This window comes from Tauraco erythrolophus, chromosome 5 (assembly GCF_009769465.1).
Source record: "Tauraco erythrolophus isolate bTauEry1 chromosome 5, bTauEry1.pri, whole genome shotgun sequence".
NCBI lineage: Eukaryota > Metazoa > Chordata > Aves > Musophagiformes > Musophagidae > Tauraco > Tauraco erythrolophus.
The window spans coordinates 16,668,074-16,684,157 of NC_141469.1; the positions used below are offsets into that span (position 1 = coordinate 16,668,074).

General features: G+C 38.8%; 1 protein-coding gene across 3 annotated transcripts in view; it reads left to right on the forward strand.

Annotated features, from left to right (window-relative positions):
* Positions 1 to 16,084, forward strand: part of ARHGAP10 (Rho GTPase activating protein 10) — a 159,309-nt gene that overhangs the window by 56,827 nt on the left and 86,398 nt on the right. For 2 of the 3 annotated variants that reach the window (XM_086612393.1, XM_086612394.1), the window contains exons 4-8: positions 1,280 to 1,351; positions 5,421 to 5,522; positions 8,743 to 8,853; positions 11,516 to 11,620; positions 15,568 to 15,697. In XM_086612393.1, the coding sequence (XP_086468519.1) occupies positions 1,280 to 1,351; positions 5,421 to 5,522; positions 8,743 to 8,853; positions 11,516 to 11,620; positions 15,568 to 15,697 (520 nt within the window). The remainder of the gene's footprint in view (positions 1 to 1,279; positions 1,352 to 5,420; positions 5,523 to 8,742; positions 8,854 to 11,515; positions 11,621 to 15,567; positions 15,698 to 16,084) is intronic. The other variant, XM_086612395.1, reaches the window with a different exon arrangement.

Consider the following 16,084-nt stretch of genomic DNA (forward strand, 5'->3'; position numbering starts at 1 on the left):
CTCAAAAATCTGAGTTGCTCTGGTTACAGTGAGTTGGCAGGAGGACTCCGGTGGTAATCCCTGCCTGACTCCGGGGGTGGGTGGGAGCAGACAGTGCTAGTCATGTTTCTGTTGTGCCAGATCTCTAATACATCCCTTGTGTGTTTTATGATAATGGTTTCTCAGAAGTGTTCCAGAAGGCTGTTTTAAGCCTGCAATGTTTTATCTGAAACTTTTCTCATTTGAAGGGGAATGACGAGGCGAGGGGAAGAGAGACAAAGCCTTCTGTTGTGTATCTAAGGTGGGCTTCCAAGGAGCTCTGCCTGGACTCCTGGCAGTGCAGCCCCAAGGCTGTGATAAGCCCAGTCGTGGGCATGATTTACTCTGTGGGTCTGGACTGAGACCGAAAGGATCCCACCTCCTCCTTCACACCTCCGATGCTCTTGCCATCTTTTCCGTGCCACCGTTGTATTCACAAAGTTCCAACCTTTGCTGTGATTTCAAACGTTTTCTAAATTTTAAGTCTTGTTTGCACCAAAACCAAACCCAACTCCGCTCTGTCTCCAGTATAATTTTGTGTGAACTAGAAACTGTGTTTGCTGGCCAGATCTAATAAGCTGCAGTTTTCAGTCTTATAATGGAATATTGTGTCCTTTTTGTTTCTCTTTAGTACAGCTATGGGGCTTACTATCGGAAGTGCACTGGTGGCTGCTCACCCAGTCAACTAAACCTCTTGTTGCTTAACTTTACACCTCTTGATTTTGCAACTTAGGTTAACTTCAGTTTTTTCTTAACGTATTTAAATATAAATATTTGGAAATCTATGTATCAATGCCCAATGGCTTTAGCTGTGTGTTAAAAGCTTATTATTTGCTCGGTAGTCCATTCTGGAGTTGTTTGTAATGTTTCTTGTTGCAGAAATTTTTGTTTCCCCAAATGAAAATTTTGTCCTGTGTCTCGTTCTGGTGTTCTGTCATTGGGACTGTCAACCTGATCTGGCACAAGTAGAGCAGTTGCAGTTTGGCTGCCACCTGTAAATTTCTGAAATTTCCACATTCATTTTAGATTTAATTTTCCCAACAGTGGATTGAAATAGGGGATAGAAATGTCAAAAGATTGAATGAACTCAGAGATGTGATTTTTTTGGGTTAGGACTTAAGACTCCTAACTTGCATGCTGCTTCTTTATTTTACCCTAGAGCTTGCTTGCTTTTTTCTTTTTATTGCTGGTGGCTAAAGTGAATTGTCAGTCCAGCTACAGAAACCTAACCCATGCTTTTTTTTTTTTTTTTTTCCTGTAGGCACTCAGTGTTACTGAAACTCTGATCAAACCTTTGGAAAGATTTAGGAAAGAGCAGCTAGGAGCTGTAAAGGTTTGTCCTTCATTGCCTTTATGCTAAGTTTGTTTAATTTCTCTACTTAGATCGCATTGCAGTAATGACATGTATTTGACAGAGAGATACAGTTTTTTGTATTTCGTGTATTCACACTTTTTTTCCCCTGCGTTGAGATCTTGCTTAAGAAACAAATGGAAAGTATGCTTCAAGACGAGAAGAATGTGTCCTTTCCCTTCCTTTTCTCCTCCCCTCTCTTATCTCTTGTGTCTGGAATAGGAGCAATCCTGCTAACAGCCTGCCCGCTTTCCTGATGGGTGGCCCTGTTCTGCTTTGTATTTGCTTGCAGTTGCACAATCGAAGGCTGAAAAATATTAACTACCCAAAATACCTCATCTATATGCTTTTAACCGTAGTTTTACAATCTCCACAGTGAAAATTGTCTTCGTTTTACTTTTTGCTTTAAATAATTAACTCATTACCTCTGTATGAGTGGAATAAAATAAAGTTGGAGAGGCTAAAGACAAGATCCCATTCAAAGTGTGTCTTGGGGTATTTTTTTTTTTTCTGAAAGCATTCAGTAATTTTTTTTAAAGATTGTCAGTATGTTGTGTATGTTAAAAAAGAAAAAAGGCAAAGTAAACTTCATATATTACATACAGAGTAGCTTTGGATAAAAGCAACAAGGACAAGTTTTACCTCTTTGTACTTGTTCACCTTCCTTCTAGTGAGAAATTAAAATGCTTATTAAAAAAAAAAAAAGAAAACCAGCTATTTAACACAGTTTTCTGTTGCAAAACTCAGTTAATACATTTTTAAACTACCACTCTGCAGATGTTTTATTTTATAGTTTCATGACTTCATCAGCAGTAATATTTAACAGCTAAGGTAATGTTTCAATTATGAGAACACTGCACATTTTGACTTCAGCAGGAATGATTAACATGTTCTGAATATGATTTCAGTCTTCATGAATGGAAAATGCTCTGTTGATCATAAATCATTACAGTTCAATAGTACAATGGACTTTGTGTAATTTTACGAGCTTCTGAGAAGTACATCAGGCATCCCAACCAACATACAATAAAAACTTGGCCTGTAATATAGAGAGTCTTCTAAGGAAAAGAGAATTTCTTCTAAATGTAACCTATTGTTGTAGAAGCAGCTGTAATGAATGGATTATTTTGACAGTATTTTTGGTGTTAAAGAACATTACTATTTTGGGGGTGAGAGCTCCTAATACTTTGTCATCTTATGATCTTCAGTCATTTAGTAATCAGAATTCTGTCTCTGATGTTTCTAACATGACAAGTCGTGTTCACACAGTCTACATCTCACATTTTTGGGGGGTAGATGTTTCTCCCCTTGTGTCTCCCTGCACACTGTTTCTATGAAGCTGAAGCTCTTGTTTGTGATTCAGCCATTTCTTTTGGACAGAATTCTCAGTGACCTTAAATAGAACAGTCTTGCATAATTGTGTAACATTTAAATAAAGATCCTCTAAAAATATTTAACTCTTTGAATATTCTGAACTGAATATTTCTTCAATCTAAGCAAAGTACTGACACTGGAAACATAATCCTACTTAGCTCTGAAAACCGAGCTATGGCATCTAGTAGTGAAATATATCTGGGACATTGTGTAGTATTTGCTTTAGGAAAATTTTATGCTCTACCATTACAAAATAAAAGTTGAATCTGCTGCCTCAGACTTTCCTGTATCTTACACTTTGTGCTGATGAAATGGTCTCAGTTAGGCTTAAGAAGAAAAAGAAAAGGAAGAAATTTATCTCCGTAGTGCTAGAAGCTGAGACCCGTATTGAATTATCCTGTAGTAAAAGATGTTGCTGCTCTAATCCCAAACTACATGTGAAAAGTTTCTGACTTTGTCTGTTTAGAAGTCAATAGCTCTTTGTTTTTCTGGCAGCACTTAAATGTTGACCAGATCAATGGAAATTTTGCAAATATAAACATGAAGATTCCCCTCCCCAACCCTACTTTCTTCCTAATTTCCTATATGCTAATACATTATTTCTAATCATAGAATGGTTGGGGTTGGAAGGGACTTTGAAGATCACCTAGTTCCAACCCCCCTGCCATGGGCAGGGAAACCTGCCACTAGATCAGGTTGCTCAAAGCCCCATCCAGTCTGACCTTGAACACCTCCAGGGATGGGGCATCTACAGCTTCTCTGGGCAACCTGTTCCAGTGCCTCACCACCCTCTGAGTGAAGAATTTCTTCTTTAGATCTAATCAAAATCTGCCCTCTTTAAATTTAGAGCCATTGCCCCTTGTCCTATCACTGCACGCCCTTGTCAAAAAGCCTGTCTCCAGCTTTCCTGTAGGCCCCCTTTAAGTACTGGAAGGCTGCAGTAAGATCACCCTGAAGCCTTCTCTTCTCCAAGCTGAACAACTCCAGCTCTCTCAGCCTGTCTTCATAGGAGAGGTGCTCCAGCCTTTGGATCATCTTCATGGCCCTCCTCTGGGCTTGCTCCAACAACTCTGTTTCCTTTTTATGTTGGGGACCCCAGACCTGAACTCGGTACGAACATACATGTATGTGTGTGATATATCATGAACAGATAAACTACTTAATACTGCAATGCTGGCACAGGTCTAGAAAAAAACATATAGTGAAGCTCTTGTTTTTTGAAAAAATAATCTTCAGATTCCATAACACTGTCATAATAAGTCTGGAGATGAATTCTGGGACTACTACTGCCTTCAAAATGGTCTATGATGCTTTTTACAGTGTTTGCAATATATTTAAGAACCATTTTTTTGAGCACATGCAGTAATACCATATGCATATCTTAATGTTTCTCAGTCGGTAAGGAATATTGTGACTGCTTTTTAAACAAAGTTCTTAGACTCATAACAGAAGAAAAAAAAGCTAGAAATTTTTTTTGTAAAATTCCTTGCTGAGATGTAATCCTAAACAGTTTAGATCCACTCTTTAATAGAATGCCATCTTCAGAATCGTTCAGAGAACAAAAACGTGTATCATATATAGTGTCACTTCCTAAAAATGGAAGGTTAAGAGAAAAAAAGAAGTATGTCTGTAGAGTCTAACCAGTATGTTGGATAGAATACATTTAAATGAAATTCCGAATTGCTAGATAATGGAAAAATATTTTAATTGAATGGGTTTCTTTCTGATGAGTAAATCTGTCAGTTCTTGAATATGTAATTTAATTTTTGATTTTACTTATTTTAGATTATTTTCAACTGCAATTAGTTATACTAAAAAGAGCTTAAAAACCAGTTAGTTGATTTCATCAATACTGATTTCGGTCGAAACACACAGAGTTAAGAAATTAGAACTGAAGAAATGAAAGGATTGTTTTACAATGTTCTCTAGTAAATTAGATCGAAGAATTCAGATTTCCTAAAACATTTAATGACTGTCCCTTTTCCAATACATTGCTTTTGATAGAGAAATGTACTCGCACATGCAAATGATATTTGTATGTGTCAGTGAGATTCTCTTTTGCTAGCATGTTTTTATGTTTTATGGAGGTTTTTCTTTATTTTAAAAAGTTGGGGTTTTTTTCCCCCCCCATGAGTGTGACAACAGTCTGGTAGAAGCAGGAATTCACCACAGAGGTCTTTGTATGGCTTTAAAATTAAGAAATCCTAAGGAACATGGAGCTATATCTGCTTTGGATTTTGAACTGTGAAACTGTTGCAGCTTACTCAAATGATGTTTTTACATTTTTACCCTGTCAATTATTGAGAAAAAGAACTTTCTGTGAAACTGATTTCCCTTGAAGTCCTCTATTTAAAACGAAGGTGATGTGGATGATCCCTGAAAAGAATGAAAAATGCAATAAATCAAGAAGAGGTGGGGGTTTTTTTGGCTTTTTTAATGTGCAAGATGTAAGCATTCATGTGATAAACTCACCATGATCATACAATAGGATGTCATTTAAGTTAGGCTTTAAATTGATTAAAAAAAATTAGTTGGAAACATACTTTTCCTTAGTTATTTGAGCTATGATAGTTTGTTTCTCTTTGTTTCTGGTTAAGTAGAATTTTAAAAGAAGAAGGAAGGAGGCTTTTCTTACATTCTTATATATAAGTGAATGTTACTTTGTTTCTGCATCTAGGAGGAAAAGAAGAAGTTTGATAAAGAGACGGAGAAGAACTACAGTTTGTTAGAGAAGCATTTGAATTTATCAGCTAAGAAGAAAGAGCTGCAATTACAAGAGGTATCGTTGACTCTCTTTTTTTATGCAAGCTGCAGGCTTTTGAATAGGTAAATGTATTTTATGCAAACGCAAAACCAGCATTCCTAGCGGTAAAAGGAAAATTTCTGCCAACTGGAAAGGTTGGTGAGAAAAATCAGTATTTGCTGAACTTAGTGGTGTACCCCTACTGTCTTCTGAATCGAGGGCTTTACTTGGTGTAGGTATGAGGTGCTGAACATCATGTTGAAGTTCTTTAGTTAAAGGAAGTGCAAAGTGCAAGTATATTGTGAAAAACTGCGTTTTTTAATGAACTTTACCACGTGAGTAATTTGTATTGCATTGTATGTATGAACTAAATGTTCTGTCTTAATGCTTAATGCAAAGTACAGCAAGACTTATATTACTGAAAGAAGTGGTTTGGTGGAGGGCGTTTGTTTGTTTGTTTGTTTTTTGTTTTTTTTCCCTTCTCAGGTTTTGAAGCTCTATTTTTTTTCAAGTGATGCTACCAAAAAGTCTGTTGACAATTTATAACTTCAAATCAGATCTGTTTTACTTGGCGTTCCTTCTGTCCCTGGGGGTTTATTATCATCCTTATTTGTAATAGTTTTATTTGTGGAGCAACAACAAATAGTACATGAGAAGATAGCAGAGAAATCTTGCAGAGACTTGCTGTAGGCAGAAGGATTTTTTTTTTGGTGGTTTTTTTTTTTCAGAAAATGTCATTATGTCAGAATTATTAATGCTTAGTCTATGAATGCCTTCTATTGTTAAACACTTAATGTTTTCCTCAGAGGTAACTCTTCTCTGCTCTTTACTCCACCTCAAATAGTCTATGCCATCTTTCATAAAAAAATGTTTCGTGTAACTGGCAAGTTAGGAACTTGAGTTGTTCTCGAGTGTCACTAGTATGTAATTTCTCCATATTCTGCAACATAGGCTCTCAAGTGCATAAACAAGTGCCTTTTGGGGAGCTGCGTTGTCCCAGTGAAGTTACTGGGTATTGCTCATGTGTCAGGACCTGTACTTTTATCAAATTGACCAGCTGCCAAAGAACTTGATGTAGAAAAAGTGAAAAAGTATTAATTATGATCTCTTACTTGATGGTATCGAGAACCATGTTTCACAGTCTGAAGTGAGACCTAACCTCAATGCAGAAATGCAAAATACCTGCAAGAGGCTTTTTGAAGCTGTATTAAATGTAGTCTGAAGTTTTAAAGCATGTGCGAAGACTAGAATGAGCAAATAGATTGGTTTTAAATGTCCTTCAAAGTTTCACGAACAAAAATTATGAAATTCTTCAAGCTCTTTCATTTGTCCATTTAATTTTGGAGTATATACATATAAGCACTTAAAAAAAAAAAAGGACTTGCAGCATGTTGTCAGCAGTTATGTGCTAAATGGGAAAATCTTGATTGCACAAGCTTACATAATTAGTGTGTATAATTGCACAGGAGCTTCCTAATTTGGTATTATATATGGCTAGTTGTGTCAGGTCCTGACTGGAGAAAATAAAGGATGCAGGTATAAATTTGACAAAAATTTGATGAAAAACATGCCCTGTTGTGTAGTGTGTCTTCCATTAACATAGTCCTTGGTTCTCTTAGTGGGGGTGTGTTCCTGAAATTTCACTGAGGCACGGTGTGTGTCTTATTTCTGTATTTCTTTGGCAGTATGCAAAGTACGATGCAACAGTGAGTGAACCTGCCGGGTGCACAGGGAGGCTTACACCTCAAAAAACTGAGGAGAGGCGTGACAATTTATTTACAGGGAAACTGAGAGGAATTAATAAAATGGCCATGTTGAGTATTGTATTCTTGGGGGAGAGTGGGGAGAAAACCAAAACAATAAACAACTGAATACAAAGAAGGAGAGAAGTAGGCTTACGTGGGGCTTTGGTGTACGTAGAGAAGTCTTACTGTTGATTAGCCAGATGTCCCAGTAGTCTTACTTGGTAGTCTTTTTCTGTGGCTACCCCTCTGTACATGTATATGTCATTAGAAGCTTTGCTGACAGCTCAGACAATTCCAGTATTGCATGGTTTATAGGATGCATCGAAATGGCTCGGCTTTTTGAAACGTGTTTTCATACTGATGTGCATATCCGTGCTTTGTTTTTTTATGGCATTTGTTGTTGTGCCCCTTTAACTGCTGAGGGATTTCTAGTTCGGAGCAGCAAAGCAAAGCATGTCTTAAGGCAAAACTGTCTTAAAGCTAATTTGACTTATCCTCTTAAAGCATAGCAGTCACTGTTCTGCCTGAAGGATATAGTCTCAGTATTTAAGAGAAAGTGCATGATAGTAAGTCTGGTTCTTTCGCCTAACCCTGTCTCCATTCTCTTTTGTAATTTAGTGTAGAAGCATTTTGTATTGTCACATGGGTGAAGACAGTGTTAATCACTTAGGAAATCCCTTTGTAGCCTTTCTTTAGTGTATTTTAATCAAGGTTTCCCTTACCCAGTTCTTGAAGTTCTATAGTTTCATGAAGGCACATGTACCGTAAGTAATAACTTAGTATTATTAGTAATAATACATATATGCTAGAAAGTTTAATATTTATGTACAGATGAATGACAGCTGAAATATAACTGTTCACCATCAGTATGGTATTGGCATTTCAGCAAAGCTGAGCTAAAAATCAACTGCAGCTACTAAGTCTGCATTTTTCAGTATTTGACACTCTGTGGAAACTTGCGAAGTGTCTTGCCAATAAGTGAACTTTTTTTAAATTGGTTTTCTTGCCAGTCAGAGTGAACACAGGTGTGGGATGGGCACAATAGCATTCTGACTATTTATGGCAGTTATGTGGCTTATAGAGTAAAGGTTACGGTACCAGCAATGTGGTTTTTAACAAGAAGGTTTTCTTCCTTACTTTGACCAGAGAGATGATTTCCCCCTTTTCCAATGGAAGACTCTGCTAGCCCCGTCTCTCTGTTTGGGCAGGCACCTTTTCAATGCTATTGAAGCAGTGCATGATACCTGCTCTGATGTATTGGCTTGGATTCTCTAGAAAGGAACTTGAAGTTTCTAAAAATTTAGCCTTGTGATTCAAAACAACATAGGTTATCTAGTAAAAGGGAATTGCTGCTGCCATTTAAAAGTAAATGAATGAGCTGTGTTGTAAAGGATCAATCCCAGTTTGGAGGAAATTATCTTGCCGCTTGCCACTTTTATGCTACCTGTGTGTCATGTTGAAGCTGTTTGCAAAATGTCTTTGAAACTTCATTGGCTGTATTCTGTGTGCAGGCAGATAACCAAGTGGATCAGAACAGGAAACACTTCTATGAGCTATCCCTCGAGTATGTGTGCAAACTGCAAGAGATACAGGAGCGGAAGAAGTTTGAGTGTGTGGAACCTGTAAGTACCAGTGAATTCAGCCTACTCTGTCGCTCATAAGGGAGAGAGAGGGAATGCAATTGGACGGAAGCCGAGGAGCTCTGTTTTCTGGGAAAATGGATGCGTTGGTGTGACTTAATAAAATGTAATGTACTCTTGTTACATGTGTGCAGATTCCACGTAGAGATGCACTCAAAGCTTACTTTGGTAGTTACAGTTGATTTGGATCCAGTGATGCTGATTTTCAGAAAATGTGGGACACTTGTGCTGTACTGCAAAAACCTCAATTCCTCATGCGAGTTAGAATAGAAGATGCAAGGTGATGATGTTGGGGTCAGACTTTCTGCATTTGTCTTTTTTAATGAGTGGAATATTATTCCTGACTAATGTAAGGAATTTCATTTTCAATATGAAGGTTGCACTTAGAGGCCTGTTAGTGAAGAAGGGCAGATATAAATTAATTAAGAGGATGCTGCTGGCTAAAAAGCTCATGATCAGGTAGTCTGATATGTTTGATTTCAATTGCAATTGAATCTGTGCAGAAATCAAGGGGAGCCACTGAATTTCAGTGAAAAACATACATATACTGACTGGACTTAGGAAATCTCTGAGAAGAGCTTATTCTAAAATCTTTGGAAATGTGCTTTAGCTTTGTAGTACAAATGCAGCTTTATGAAACAAGAAGAGAACAGTAAGTGTAATACTGAGATAAAGGGAAGATGGATTGTAGAAGTGACTTCCATTCACTCGTGCTCTGAAGTCTGTGTTTTTGGGCCAAGACTGTCCTTTTATTCTGATATAATTATTTTAATATAATAATGAAAAAAAAGTCCCAAACAACCCTACTCGAAGTAGTGGGTCATTATGGAGTTAGTGAGAGGTGTTTGTTTTAATATAGCTTATTCCAGCATGAAAAAATTTCTAAAAGTCTTAAATGAGAATAAATTGCTTTAAATATATTAGCATTGTTCAAGGAATGGGATAGTGTTGTGAAAAATGACTGTGTGGGATTTTCCTTTTTGTTGATGTTTTGTGTTTGTTTTTAATTTTCTATTTTTTTTAATTTATTTATTTTAAATCCTAAGTAGTTTTGGATTCAGTTCTTGTGTTTCAAATCTCTTGAAGTGTCCTCAGAGCCAGACTGGAGTAATGAATCTTCCAATTATGCTTTTGAAACATGTGTCTCTCTCTTTTCTGAAAGCTCCCTCTGGATGGGGCTGAACTTTGTTACTCAATTTGTATTTGAAGTTTCCTCTAGGGTAGTAAACTGAAATTATATAATACCAAATTCTTATCCCCCTGTGCTTTCATGATACTTTAAATTTATGTGGGTTTTGCATTTTAAAAATTGTTTATTTGCGTATGACTTCAGACTTTATTAAATATGTTCTTTGGTTTGCTCTCTTTATTAAAGAGAGTTGTTCTTTCCTGCGTCACTCACTTCTTACCAGCAACCTGAACCAAACAGGACAGTTAGGCAGTACTGCACCTCACCCTGGTTCCAATATAGTATAACTCATTCATTCTTTTAAACTGGAACACTGAAGGCAGAAACTGCAGTTTAGATCATTTGCTGGTTCTGATGGGGCTGTATGTGTGTCAGATATGCATACAAAAAGCAGTGATGGGTAAAGTTATGAAAGTCGTCTCAGCATGATCATTAGCAGGGAGCAGGACGACCAGGGAAATGGTGACTAAAAGACAGAATCATAGAATCATAGAATGGTTAGAGTTGGAAGGGACCTCAAAGATCATCTAGTTCCAACCCCCCTGTCATGGACAGGGAAACCCTCCACTACACCAGGTTGCCCAAAGCCTCATCCAACCTGGCCTTGAATACCTCCAGGGATGGGGTACCCACAACTTCTCTGGGCAATCTGTTCCAGTACCTCACCACCCTCAATGTAAAGAATTTCTTTCTTATATCTAACCTAAATCTGCCCTCTTTCAGTTTAAATCCATTGCCCTTTGTCCTATCACTACACACCCTTGTAAAAAGTCCCTCTCCAGCTTTCCTGTAGGCCCCCTTTAGGCACTGGAAAGCTGCCATAAGATCACCCCGGAGCCTTCTCTTCTCCAGGCTGAACGGCCCCAACTCTCTCAGTCTGTGTTCATAGCAGAGGTGCTCCAGCCCTCTGATCATCTTCGTGGCCCTCCTCTGGACTCATTCCGGTAGCTCTATGTCCTTCTTGTGTTGGGGACTGCAGAGCTGAACACAGTATTCCAGGTGGAGTCTCACAAGAGCAGAGTAGAGGGGCAGAATCACTTCCCTTGACCTGCTGGCCACACTCCTTTTGATACAGCCCAGGATACGGTTGGCTTTCTGATCATTACCTCCTCCTTGTGCACAAATTTCTTATTAGACATCATTGGTATCAGACCAGCTGTAAGAAAATGTTGCATAGGAAAGTCTGGGGAGTAGGCACTATACATTGCCTGTAGTCAAATTAAAGCAGAGATGAGTTGTGAAATTCCAGAGACAGGACCACCCAAAAATGTCTATATACATAGCTGATCACTTGGATCTAGGTAGTTATTCATAAATTGTAGGGATTAGTGGAAATTTGTTTAAACGTGATCATTTTGTTATCTCTGACCTTTCCAGAAAAGGCTACATGCAGCAATCATAATCTGGTAATAAATGGAGTTTTTAATTCTGACAAGTCTTTTGTTTGTATTTCAGGTGCTATCGTTTTTTCAGGGTTTGTTCACTTTCTATCATCAGGGATATGAACTTGCTAAAGACTTCAATCATTATAAAATGGCCCTGCAGATAAATATACAAAATGTAAGTTGAGATTGGTATCTATGCCTTTTCTAATGTTTTAAATAAAATTGCTCATTTAAGTTACTATGTATACAGTGTCTCGAGTATTACCAATACTTTCCTCGGTGTTGGTGCATTGCCGGTGAACTTTGGGGATGTAGTGCCATCTCCTGGCTAGCCAACCACATAGCTGAACAAGTCATTGCTCATTCCAGTGCGCTTTTGTTTCGTCCTTTCTGATACTTTGAAAAACAAGCACCAGGTAAAAGCCCCCCACTACTTTTTCTATTTTTTTTGTAGAGACATAACACAAGGATTATCATGAAAGCATTTAAAAATGAAGTCTGTTAAAATCCGTACAGCACTGGAGCATCCTCAGGAGGTGTAATGAAATGCCAGGGTTCTCAGTGTTTTAGTTGTGTTTGAAATTGAGTAGGTGGTGGTCATGCCTGAGGGTCGTTGCTTGGTAAGGCTATGTTATCCATAACTAAGAAAAGGGAAGAAAAACAACTGGACTTGTCAGCATTGTTTTTGACGTCTCTGCTGTTTGTCTGGAAGCAGCCCTTTCAGGCAGGAACGTCCTTGTTGGTTGGGGGTGCAGGACTGCATAAGGAGTCTTGGCGTTCACATCCATGGAGTATTTGGCAGAACAATGTGTTCCTTCAAGGGCAAGATAGCTGGGGCTCACCACTTGTTAGTGTACTCTCACACCAAATTACCCAGTGTGATCTGCTCAGGACTGGGAGAGCAGCAAGCAAGGTGACAGGCTGGAGCAACAGGGCTGACCGAGTCACTAGTCAGAGGGTCTATTTGCTTCCTTGAGATTTGTTGAATAAAACTTTCTCAGAGGAACTTGGGTGTGCCAGGGACCTGTTGATAGGGAACAACCCATGTACCTTACTGCAAACAAGCAATTCTTGATGATGCGTCTGTTTTGTTGACCTCTAAGGGCACCTGGAATTAAGACGCAGAAACTGCTTCTCAGAGGTTGGAGTCTATTTTTAGAAATAGCTTAGCTAGCTGGCAGTAGCAGGGAGATAGAAAGGCGGAAGAGAGGATTACGGTTGCTGTAATATGTAGTGACATGATTCATGTGTCATGATACTATTCCTTAATTTTCTTCCTATAAGTTTAAGTCTCAAGTTTCCTCTCAAATTGTTTGATTTGGATAGGGAAACTGGGTAGTGTTTCCATGGCACAAGTCAGTGCTTCTGGAGGAAATTTCAGGACAGACTTGCTGCTTCTGTGTGCTTAGCTTAACGGAATGAGGAGCAGCACGGAGCTGCATTGGATAGAGGGGAGCTGATGGAAGATGAGCAAGAAATAAAACGTGGGAGGGAAGCTGTGATACAGTTTTGAAGAGCTGGATTTCAGATTACAGATGCAAAAGAGCCAGTGAAGTGGTCTGAAGAAGTGATGAGCAACAAGAAAGCAAGCTCATCTCAACAGCTGCATTTTCAAATGACTAAATAGTATTATAGTGTGTCCCAGGAAATCCAAAAGAGATTTAGCATTAAAGCTCAAGTTTTATGAATAGATAGAAAGAACGACCTGGATTTCAAAAAGCTGTAGAGAGAGAGGAGGCAAGGCTGAACAGCTATCTGAGGTAAGAGGAGAATAGAAGGAAGCATCTGAAAAGATCATGAGAGGACATGACACATTCTCCACTATGTTAAAGATGAACAAAACATCCCAACGAAAATGAACTAGGGCTTGGCTGTGGTACAGCTGAGCTGCTGGCAGAACACCGGATTGACATGTTGGAAATGGAAGGATACAAGATTCAGTATAGAGAGCCTAGCTGGATAGGGAGAGTGATTTGAGAGTTGCCAGCATAGCTGTAGTAATTGCCTTTGTTTTCATTCAGGTTGTCTTTACTTTGAGAATTATGCTCTGGATTTCCTCTCCAGACTCTGCCCCAGACCTTGCCTTCCCCTCACTCCTCCTTCCTCAAATGAAAGAAGGGAAAAATAACCCCCCCAGCCTTGTAGCCCAAGCTCCAGTAAGCTGATTCTTCCAACAGCCTTATTCTCTTGAAAAAGTCTTGCATCTCCAGCTAGATTCCCCCACACTTGCAGGACTTCTCTCTTGTTACCCCAGTTCTGTGCCCAACCCCATACAAAGATCTTTGCAGCCTTGACCATGCTTTCCTGCCCTGCCAGCAAACCTGGCCTTCCCTGGAAAGAGGAGGCATAGCCATGCTGGTGCAGTGACTGTGGTTGACCCCTGGTTAAGCTCAGCTTTGTCACAGCACAAAGGGAGATAGAAATTCTCCTGAGGTTTTTGGAGCCTGTGGTGCTTCATCCTACCATTCCCAAGGTGTTTCACACGCTTGGATTTGTGATCACTGCACAGCCAAGATCCAGCCTGGCAGGATCATTAGAAACATCTAACCTCAGAGCAGTCAGTGCCCAGACAGGAAGGTTTAGGTATGAGCAGTCCTTTGCTATCACTTTTTTTGCCATTGTCCTGAGTGCAGAGTGCATTTTTTAATGCAGCCCTTCCAGGAAGTTATGAAAAGGAGCTTAGACAATTGTTTGGAGGCTTGGAAAAGAGTTTCTGTGCAGGGTCTAACTCCAAAATTTGCCAGCAGATGTAACCTGAAATTGAGATGGTAGATGTGGGGAGGGTTCAGAGAAGTCGTTTTGTCTGGAGGTAAGGCGGCAGTTTCTCTTAGCCATCATCTAAAGAATATCTTCAGCTTTCCTCTATAAAACATATGGCCATGGGTGGCTGCTCTGACCAGCTTGCATGGACTGTGTTTGTGCCCATGAATAAAATCCTTCCAAGCATAAATCTGGAATTTGCGTGTACAGGTGGCCAGCCAGGAGCATAGCATTAACTGTCCATGTACACGAATTAATACTTGCTTATATTCATGATATATTTGTCAGTGTATGCAACTATGTTCTTGTCCTGGGGCAAAAAATAAAGTAGGTGAGGCGGCGTTTTCAGAAGCTCATCCATTTTGAGAAAAATAAAGGTGCTCTCAAAAAACAAACCAGGCACATAAGCCTGCATGTATCTGGAAGTATGTGCTTTCCTCAGAACACATGTACCAACTGGGGAGAATACCAGCTTGGAATTGAAATGTATGCTTTCAGTTTGTGCAATTTGGGCAAGTGGGTATGTGGAGAAAATAAAGTATTACCATGATTGTTTTGGTTTTATTTGCTCATTGGCCAATTGCCAGTGTTTTTCAGACCAAACTGAAGGGTTTCTTGTGTCAGGTGTGAGCTGCTCTGTTATTTTGTGTAGTCCTATTATATAATTTGTGGATGATGTGGTTACTTTCTGATCGTTTTTACTAATATTCTAATAAATATTCTCTTGTCACTGCTTGCGAACTTTGGAATGAGTGACATTCAGGAATAATAATAAACTGGACTTTGAGGCTTTTCTGGGTTGTGGATTTGTGGGGCTTTTTTTGTGGGTGGTGTTTTGTTGTTTGTTTTGTTGTGTTTTGTTTTTTTTTCCCATGCTTCTATGTGATCAAAACATTTGCCATGTGTATGATCTCAATGTGCATACGTTGTTGGTGACCTTCCTGTCACTTTTCTCTCACTAACTGCAGAAACTCCTCTCCTTGCTGACAACTAGTAAGAATTTCATGAATTAAGCCAACATCTGTAGTGATATTTTTCCAAGGAAACTTGAATATTCAAATCCAAAGTCATTTTGCACACAGTATTTCACCACTTTCTGACATTGCATTGTTTTAGAGATGTACTCTGGCAATCTTTGTGTGCTTTCCACGCTTACAACAGCAGATATCTAAATCACACTTTAATTTTGAAGAATATCAGAAAACTTGAAGAGTAAACGTATATGGAAATTGTGCACTGGCCATCCTAAAATGGCCTGAATCATTCTCTCATTTTATAAATAATTATTATAACTCCTGTCTGCCATGGAGAGTAAGTTTCTTTTCCACTTTCTCTACTAATGGGTTGTTGCTCTCATTTTAGACACGAAATCGTTTTGAAGGAACAAGGTCAGAGGTAGAGGAGCTCATGAACAAGATCAGAAGAAATCCTCAGGAACATAAAAGAGCAAATCACTTCACGATGGAAGGCTACCTCTATGTACAGGAAAAAAGTAAGGTGTATTTTTGTGTTCCTATAGTGCCCATATTGTGCATACAGTCTTATTTCTTCAGGTAATATGAAGACTCAAATAATTTACGGTTTATTAAACAGAGCCGTCTGATTAAATGTTCAAAGTCTCTAACAGCAGCGTTACTGTGGCTCATAAGAAGAGCATGGTGCTGAAAATGTGACAGTTCTTAGCAAAGGTGACTGAGTTTGGGGAAGTCTTATTTGGCCAAAGGATGTATTTCATGTTATTTTTAATCCCTTACTAATGACCTCCTGTAGAACTGTCAAACATTTGTTGTCAGACAACAACTTGAGTCGTCAAATTAGCCTCCAAAAATTGTCATTTCCTTGGTTCAGTGACGTGCTTTCATTACCTAATTGCGATCGT